Source organism: Macrotis lagotis, chromosome 3, assembly GCF_037893015.1.
Source record: "Macrotis lagotis isolate mMagLag1 chromosome 3, bilby.v1.9.chrom.fasta, whole genome shotgun sequence".
Classification (NCBI taxonomy): domain Eukaryota; kingdom Metazoa; phylum Chordata; class Mammalia; order Peramelemorphia; family Peramelidae; genus Macrotis; species Macrotis lagotis.
The window spans coordinates 138411645-138421701 of NC_133660.1; the positions used below are offsets into that span (position 1 = coordinate 138411645).

A 10057-nucleotide genomic window follows, 5' to 3' on the forward strand; every position below is an offset into this window, starting at 1 on the left:
AAAGAAGAAGTTTCCTTTTCTAGGGCAGATCAACAGCTGGTGTAGAACATATTCTTAAAGTATTGTCAGGATTATAAAACCAATATGTGTTAGAAATCAGATTTAAACTCAAGTATTGCAGACTTCTAGTTAGAAGCCATGGTGGATAAAAAAACTAGATTTAAAGTCAGGAAGTCATGAGTTCAAATCTAATTTTAGATACTCACTGGCTATATGGCCACGAGCAACTGAAATTCTATATGCTTCAATTTCCCCATAACTACAGTTACGTGACGTAGCAGATATAAGTGGATGTTTTAAGGAAGACATATTTTTCTCAGTTCAAATCCAGCCTCAGGCACTAGCTAAATGACCCTGGGCATGTGACTTTAACCAGTTTGCCTCAGTTTATTTATCTGTAAAATGAATTGTAGAAGGAAATGGTAAACCACTCTAGTATCTCTGCCAAGAAAATTTCAAATGGCATCACAAAGAGCTGGACACAGTTGAACAAAAATAACAAAAATAGAAATAATAGCACCTGCCAGATGGCACAGTAGTTAGAGTATTGGATCTGAAAACAGAAAGATCTGAATTCCATCCAATCTTATACATTAATTTACTTGCTATGTGAGCCTAAGAAAGTCATTAAACCTTCTTTGCCTCAGTTACCTTATTTGTAAACTGAGCTGGAGAAGGAGAAAAGGCAAATTGATTCCAGTATTTTTATCAAAAAAAGCAATCTCAAAATACATCAAGAGTCAAATGTGACTAAAATAACTAAATAATTGTAACTACAACAATAGTAATTTCAACAGCTAATTTCCAGTTTTGCTTTGTTTTGAGGATAAAGTGAGGTAACATTTGAAAAGGACATTGAAAACTTTAAAGCACTATATAAATTTTATTAGTAATGTTACATGTGTATTAACAAGTATTAATGTATCTGTGTATCAACAGGTAGAATTATTGAATCATCTAGCATTTATTATCTACCTTCTATAATTCAGGGCACTATAGGAAATCTTGGAATGTACATTTACATATAAATATATACATATATATATATGTATATATATAAACATATAATAGTCATTCATACCTATTCCTATAAATTCCTATATGCATATGTAAACATATGTACATAGCATTTGCAAGTAGGGAGGCAACTTTTTTGTTATATTTCAAAACTTAATTGAATTCATGATCTCATCCATATGCAGACTGCTTCCAACAGAACAGATTGCAGTCTCTCTATTTCTCATCATTGTATGATATCCTTAACTATATCCTCTACATATATTCCTTGGAAGATATTTCTCCAGTGACTTTTTTTTTATTTTCTGAGATATTGCTCAGTACTCAGTCTATATGTTTTTTAGGAATTTCTCTTGTTATCTCCTTTTCTAAACATATTAATCTCTGATTTTTTAGTGAATTTCTTATACATTGTTGCTTGCAAGCCATCACTGGTAATATGACACAGCTTAATTCTATCCACCATTAATCTGTCCATTGTCGAAGTGGTCACCATCAATTTATGTGCATTATTGATAGTGAAAAAGCAAAAGATGAGAATATTTTGGGCGGGAAATGTTTTGTGTCAGTGAGGAGACTGAGATGACTGAAAATTTTATTTATTTTTTTCAAATACCATCCAAACAACTATTTTCTTTATATTCAATAATAGAGCTTATTCATTCATTTCTTTTCATTTTGTCTTTCTGTGTGGATTGTTAAAGCCAGCCTCTTTTTTTTCAGTCATTAGAGAATTCATGGGGGAGGCTCTGTATCACTGGAGGTAGGGGAAACTTGATGTGATCATTACACTGCCTCACACATAAAAAAATATTTTTATCAAGAATTCATCTTCCCTTTCAGTCCTTCAGAGTTCATCCTCAATTGCAGAGTTAAAAACATTCATTGTAAGCACATCTCCCTGCTTTATCCCCTATTTGATATAAGCTAAGGATCTTTGAATAAAGTTAACAACATGAATGTGTCTTTCCAAGGATCTCTTATTACCTTCATATAGATTTGAAAGATACCTGTCTTGCAAGGTTACATTTTTTCTCTACAAAGTCAAATTCAAATAAATCCAATTCAATATTCTTCATTCAACACCTGACAAAGGCAAAACATTGTATTAGGAACTAGGGATACAGAGATGGAAATGGAAAGTACTCTGGTTGGACAATTTGTCAAATTACCTTTTTTATCCTGTCTCTATGTGGCCTTCCTTGTCTAGATCTTCACAACAAACATTCTAACTTTCTATGTCCAGCTCTAGGAACAATAATTGAATCCACACTACCATTTTGTATTTTCCAATAATTTAACTGATAAAGGAAGGGATGAGGAGTGGTGTAGTTCCTGAGCAGAAATGAGATGGCAGAGTAAGGGATATTTTTACCTTAGTTGCTTCACAAGCTTAAGAAACAGACTGAATTCTATTCAGGAAAGCCAAGATCAAATCACAGAAAGTTTCTCCAACCTAAGGTAGTTTGTCCACTGTTTAGACACTCCTTAGGGTAGTTTGGGACATTGAGATAAGGATGGGTTAGGAACAGAGTAAAGAGAGATCAATTGAGCAGGAATAGTAGCGGCAGTGCTGGAAAACTTTCCAGTGCTCAAGGTGATAAAGAATCTGCATATCAGAAGAGGAATTTTCTCAGCAAAAAGAGATCCTTGGGAATCTCAAACTAGAACTGGGAACAGGAATGGTGCCATTTGGGAACAGAACAGTTGCCATCCAGCCCATGCTCATAGTTCCAAGGCAAAGATGAGTGATCATAAGGAAACAGAGGAATCCACATGGATAAAAAGGGAAAATTTACAGAAACACTTATGCCTAGAAGCAGAGTGGAATTATCCTAAAATTCTACTTACCATCCATGACACATATTGATACCTTTCTGTGGCCACCATTCCACCATTTGCATTGTTTTCCCTTATTAAAATGTGAGTTCCTTCAGGACAAAGACTGTCATGTTTTTTGGATGTGTCACTGAAGATTAGCAGATCATATTAGTATACAACAATCCTTTAATCAGTTTTTGGTTTCCATTCCAAAAATGAAAATTAATTCTGTGTCCATATATAATTGCCCCCATCCCCATCCCTCAAATGAGAAGTTCCCCCATATTGCAAATCTATGTACATTTTTATGTTTTACTTAGATATTCTGAAGTAACAGAAAAATCAATAAATCCTATATGGGGAGCTGGTCACATACAGCATATCAGCATATATTTCTTTTTCCTTAAAAGGTACTGAAAGGATCCTTGAACTTTACCTGACTCATAGGACAAGATTAGGGCTATTAACCAGGTACCCTGGGCACTAAAGCTTCTAAAACAAGCTCTGCCCTAAGATTTAAGACCTCCAACCTACAATATGAAAAACACTAGATAAATAGGTTGTAGTAACCGGAATCAGATTCTATCTTGATAGAAAATCATTTCTTTCTTTCTTCTAACGAACCTTCCTTTCCTATAGCTAAGTCAATCTCTCTTTTCTATATTTTTATGAATATTTAATGAATTTCAATATTGAAATGGAGTAGACTTGTCTAATCTGTTCTATCCTATATGGTGTCTGGTGTATTAAGTTCAATTTTGGGTGTCCTGGTTTAAAGTAGGACATTGAGAAACTAGAGAGTGTAAAAAGATGCAGAACAAGATGTAGATAAGACAAGAGATTATGTCTAACAAGGACTGGTTGAACTAATAGGATATGTTGCCTGGAGGCTTAAAAATTCCATTGGTTAGAATGTAATAACTAGGGTCCACTATTTCCAGGGATGTCAATTAGAAGAAGGATGAAATTTGCTCTTCTTACTCCCAATAGACAGAACTTGGAGCAATGGGTGAAAGTTGCAGAGAAACAGATTCAGACTCATTGTAAGTAAAAACTTCCTAACAATCTGAGCTATCGAAAGTGGAATGGGCTTCCTCAGTGGCTTTTGGGCAGAGGTTAGATGACTACTTCTCAGGAATATTGTACTGGAGATGTTTTGGGGTATGGGTTGGACTACAAGATCTCTAGGATATACTTCCCACACCCACCAATTCTAAAATCATAGATTTAAAAATCTAGAACAGAAAGGGACTCATAACCTATCCATTCTAACTTCCCCTCCTCATTTTACAGATACGGAAAATAAGGCCCAGGGACGTTAAATTGTCCAGTAATTCACACATATGATATATCAAAGATTGGATTTGAAACCATGTCTGCTCACTCCAGGATCATCCATTGCTCTTTCTGCTATTCTATGCTATATTGCTTTTGTGATTTTCCTGCCATGAAAGACATGGTTTTCCTCTATTCCCTTTCCTCACCTACTCTCTCACCATTGTTAAAACTTACTCAGTAGATGGCAATAGGAAAAGAGCCATAAAATTTCAAAAACCATAAAATTATGACTACAACTAAATTTTTGAGAGATAGAACTCAGAGGGGGATCCAGTGAGGCAATTCTCCAGAACAAGGCAACCTGGAAAATAGTGGAAAAGCTCCACTCCACGGGGTTAGATGGGCAGCCCACCAGAGTGAAGAAACTTCAGCTTCCCCCAGACAGCCCCAGGGTGCCTGGGAGCCACAGCTCATGGCAGTGGGTGGGGGGGTAGTTTCCTGACCTAAACCCTGGGTAGCACCAGGCACAACTTGCAAGATCAGCAGGGGGACCTCTTCCAGAGTGAGAGTATAAAGCCTCAGGGCACTCAGGGAGTAGCAATGGCCTTGGCAACCCAGATCCAGGAAACAGAAGCAGGTGGAGCCTATAAGCAGGAGCCTCCAGGCAACTGAGCCTCTAATGCTCAACCTACAGTACGGGAGTGGAGAGAGACTTCCTATGTCTGTCCTCTGTACCTGAACCAGGACTCTGGGGCTCTGACCATATTCAGGTCCTGATCACAGTCTAGGTCATTCCCTGTGGTAATTCACAGACCAGGAGGGAAGACAGAGATTCACACAATGAGATCCTTGTAGGGGGAATGTCTCAATAATACCTAAAAGCTCAGGAAGCACCCTAAAATCAGCCACAGCCTGGGGAAATGAGAAAACAGAGAGAAGAGGAACACCATTGAGAAATACAATGTCTATGATCCCAAGAAGGATCGAAATATTCAATCTGAAAATGAGAAATTATAAGCTCCTGCATCTAGAGATGGCAAGAGAAACAAAAGTTGGACTCAGGCTATGACAGAGCTCAAAATAGATTTTGAAAATCAAGCAAGTGAGATAGAATAAAAATTGGGAAAAGAAATGAAAGAGATGCAGGATAAACTTGAAAATGAAGTCAGTAGCTTAATCAAGGAGATCCAAAAGAATGCTGAAGAAAATACCATGTTAAAAACCAGCATGAGTCAAATGGATAAAACAGTTCACAAAGTTAAAAAAGCAGAATTGACCAGATAGAGAAGGAGATAAGAAAGCTCTCTGAGGAAAACAAATACTTCAGATGAAAAATGGTGCTAAAGGAAGTTGATGAATTTACAAGAAATCAAGACACAATACTTCAACACCAAATGAATGAAAAATTAGAGGAAAATGTGCAAAATCTCACTGAAAAAACTGATCTGGAAAACAGATTCAAGAAAGATAACTTAAAAATTTGGGGGATACCTGAATGTCATGATCAGGAAAAGAGCCTTGACTTCATTTTGTTGTTGTTGTTGCTGTTATTTTTTGCAAGGGAATGGGTTTAAGTGGCTTGCCCAAGACCACACATCTATGTAAAGTATTAAGTGTCTGAGGCTGGATTTGAACTCAGGTACTCCTGACTCCAGTGCTGTTGCTCTATCCCCTGCACCACTTAGCCGCCCATTTGACCTCATTTTTAAAGAATTCCTACAGGAAAATTGCTCTGATATCCTAGAAGCAGAGGGCAAAATAGAAATTTAGAGACCATGGAGGAGAGTTCTCAGATATAACACAATTTCTTTTTTATTTCTTGCAAGGGGATGGGATTGGATGGTCTGTGCACACAGGGCCAGGTGATTTCTGGGCCTAAGGGGTGGTATGTGTGGGCCCAGGGCCAGTGATCAGTCTGCTGCACCACTCAGCTAGCCTACAGCACATTTAAGAAGAAGGACAGAGTGAAAGGAGAGAGAAAATATAGTATATGGTAGTGGAGAGGTATGAAAGGAGGGAGTTGTGATCAGCAATGGCAAGGGTGGAAAAATATGGTAATAACTTTTGTGATAGATGTATCATAAAAATGTGATCCACTATTCAGCACAGCAGCAGCCCTTTTTCTCCTCCAGTATGGTCCAACTCCCCAGTAACCATGTCAAAGGGACCCACAGTAGGCATTGATCTCGGCACCACTTACTCCTGTGTGGGAGTTTTCCAACATGGGAAAGTGGAGATCATTGCCAATGACCAAGGAAACAGGACCACCCCAAGCTATGTTGCCTTCACTGACACAGAAGGTTTAATTGGCGATGCAGCAAAGAATCAAGTTACAATGAACCCCACCAACACGTTGTTTGATCCCAAACATCTGATTGGTGGAAGATTCCATGATGCAATTGTGCAGTCAGACATGAGGCATTGGCCTTTCATGGTGGATAATGATGCAGGCAGACCTAAGGTCCAAGTGGAGTATAAAGGGGAGACCAAAAGTTTCTACCCAGAAGAAGTATCTTCAATGGTCTTGACTAAGATGAAAGAAATTGCTGAACCTTACCTTGGAAAGACTGTCATGAATGCTGTGGTCACAGTTTCTGCCTATTTCAACAATTCCCAACGTCAGGCCACCAAAGATGCTGGAACCATTGCTGGTCTCAATGTGCTCTGTATCATCAGTGAGCCTACTGCTGCTGCTATTGCTTATGGCTTGGACAAAAAAGTTGGTGCTCAGAGAAATGTGTTGATCTTTGACCTTGGAGGTGGTACTTTTGATGTCTCCATTCTTACCAATGAAGATGGCATCTTTGAGGTCAAGTCCACAGCTGGGGACACCCAATTGAGTGGAGAAGACTTTGACAACCACATGGTCAACCATTTCATTGCGAAGTTCAAGCGAAAGTACAAGAAAGATATCAGTGAGAACAAGAGGGCTGTTTGCCATCTCCACATCGCTTGTGAATGTGAAAAATGTACCCTCTCTTCCAGTTCCCAGGCCAGTATTGAGATTGACTCACTCTATGAAGGTGTCGACTTCTACACATCAATCACCCGAGCCTGTTATGAAGAGCTGAATGGTGATCTTTTCTGTGGCACCCTGGACCCTGTGGAAAAGGCATTAAGAGATGTTAAGCTAGATAAATCACAGGTTCATGACATCGTCCTGGTGGGTGGTTCCACTTGCATTCCCCAAATCCAGAAGCTTCTGCAAGACTTCTTCAACTGCAAGGAGCTCAGCAAGAGTATCAATCCTGATGAGGCTGTTGTCTATGGTACAGCTGTCCAGGCTGCTATTCTGTCAGGAGATAAGTCTGAGAATGTGCAGGAATTGTTGCTTTTGGATGTCACTCCTCTTTCCCTTGGAATTGAAACTGCTGGTGGTGTGATGACATTTCTGATCAAATGTAATACCACCATTCACACAAAGCAGACACAGACCTTTACCACCATCACCAATGACAAAGGTCATCTGAGCAAAGAAGACATTGAGTGTATGGTCCAGGAAGCTGAGAAATACAAGGCTGAGGATGAGAAGCAGAGAGACAAGGTGTCCTCCAAAAATTCCCTTGAATCTTATACTTTCAACATGAAGGCTACTGTAGAGGATGAAAAAATGCAAGGGAAAATTGGTGATGAAGACAAACAGAAGATTCTTGACAAATGCAATGAAATAATCAACTGGCTATATAAGAACCAGACTGCTGAGAAGGAAGAATTTGAGCATCAGCAAAAAAAATTGCAGAAGGTCTATAACCCCATTATTACTAAGCTATACCAGAGAAAAGGGGGGAATGCCAGGAGGCATGCTAGGAGGAATACCTGGTGGGTTCCCAGGGGGTGGAGCAGCCCTATCTGGAGGTGCTTCTTCTGGACCCACATTGAAGAAGTTGATTAGACAAAGCAGAAGAAAGAGCAATCCACGCAACTTTTCCAAAAATTGAAGGATTCAAATTTTAGCTAAGGCAGTAGGCAGTATAAAAATAAAATTTAAGCTACTGTATAATCTGGGCATTCTGAATACTTGAATGTGTGCAGAGGGAGAAGTGACCAACATTGCACTTTATCAGTACTGTAAAAAAAAGTGGAAATGCAATTCTTTGTCCTGGAAAATAAAGTATTTAAAATTGGCACCTATAAGAATATGATCCACCTATGACAGAGTTGATGGTGTTGGAACACAGACTGAAAGGAATTTTTTAAATTTTTTAAAAATTTTATTTTGGGAGGAAGCTAGCTAGTGGAGTGGATAGAACACCTGCCCTGGAGTCAGAAGTACCTGAGTTCAAATCTGACCTCAGACACTTAATAATTGCCTAGCTGTGTGGCCTTGGAAAGCCACTTGACCCCATTTGCCTTGCAAAAAACAAACAAACCAAAAAAAAACCCTATAAAAATTATTTTTTTCATTTTCTTTTATTTTATTGCTCATTAGGGTCTATATTTTTCAGGGGGAGGGTGTATTATGTTTACTCTTAAACAAGAATATTTTAGTAATGTATAAAAATCATTTGTACAACAAAAATTATATATATATATATATATATATATATGTATATTTAAAAAAACTACCTGGTGTTATTTCAATCAGAGGTAAGCTTCTAGTGTATTTATACCTGTGTATAATCTGTAAAAATTTTTTTTTCTGGTCCTACATATACACATGTGTGCATGGGAGTAAAAAGACACACAAAATGTATCTATATCTACATCTATATAAATTTATATTATGTTTATGTTCATAAATTTGTTTTATATATATACATATGTGTATATATATATATGGAAAGAGAGAGAGAGAGAGAGAGAGAGAGAGAGAGAGAGAGAGTGATAACATAGATATGGATAAATTTTACCACTATTTGTCTTAATGTACTGGAGAAGAAAATGGCAAACCACCCCAGAATTTTTCTCAAGAAAATGTTTAGTATGAAGAATTAGATGGAATTATATGATGGGGAAAATGAAACCATAATTTAATCCTCCCATAATTGATTTGTTTTTGTTTTGGTAGGGGAAGAAGTGAGATATAGTACAAAGATCATTGACTGTGTTCTGGAAACCTGGATTCAAAATCCACTTGTGACTTTTAACACTTGTTTATCCTTGGGCACATTATAAACCTCTGTAAGTCTCAGCTCTCACATGAGGGGGTTGTAACAGAAGATCTCCAAGGCTGAACATATAGCTCTTGATTTATAATCCTTGTCTATGTGGAATTTACTATAGATAATTCCAAGAATAACTAACATACAGATAGCTTACTAAAAATTGAGTTTGCCTATGTACAGGTTTAAAGACCTCCTACATTCAATTAGAGCAGAAGAAATCATGGATTTCTACAAATAGTTAAAAACATAACCTGTAAATTTTGCATATCCTATATAAAGTAGATTGAGAAGTGTCCCCTAGGATTTCAGAGCTATTCTATTTCTCCATTTCCCCAAATCACTGAAGCGTTTTGCACAGAGCACCAGAAAACATGCCCCAGGATGGTGCCAGGGGAGTAGAGCTTGGGGAACTTTAGAAGAACTGAGAGCCAAATGCAGCAACTTCCAGCTGTCCCTGGAACGCCAAGCAGATCTTCTCTACAATGTGTCTCCTTCCTGTGCAAATGAGTTCCATACCCTCATGAGAATGGACTACAGATGGGAAGTTGAAGAGAAATTGGATCACCCCATTTGAGGTTATATGTTAATAATCTACATTAATGTTAAAGCAGTATAATTGGAGCAAGATGTGGGACAGATCTTTTTTTTTCTTACAGGTAAACTTATGTATGTAAAGTTTATGGACAGATTTTCAATTTATTAGGAGATTCAATAATATTAGCAAATATTTCATCAATTTTGACAAATGTTTATGCTAGCAATGATGTTTAGCATAACAGCACAATGAAAAATGTGAAACCTATTATTGAAGGCTCCATTTGGTTATTACAAAATTT

At 37.7% G+C, this 10057-nt stretch overlaps 1 protein-coding gene across 1 annotated transcript; it reads left to right on the forward strand.

The window, feature by feature from the left end:
* The first annotated feature begins 6271 nt into the window (after nt 1-6271).
* LOC141519215 (heat shock cognate 71 kDa protein-like) lies at nt 6272-8008 on the forward strand. Its single transcript, XM_074231577.1, has one exon. It carries the CDS (start codon nt 6272-6274, stop codon nt 8006-8008), a length of 1737 nt encoding a protein of 578 aa, XP_074087678.1.
* The last annotated feature ends 2049 nt before the right edge of the window (nt 8009-10057 follow it).

What these genes read in the sequence shown, in the direction of transcription:
- LOC141519215 (XM_074231577.1), top strand. Translation starts at nt 6,272, where the DNA reads ATGTCAAAGGGACCCACAGTAGGCATTGATCTCGGCACCACTTACTCC.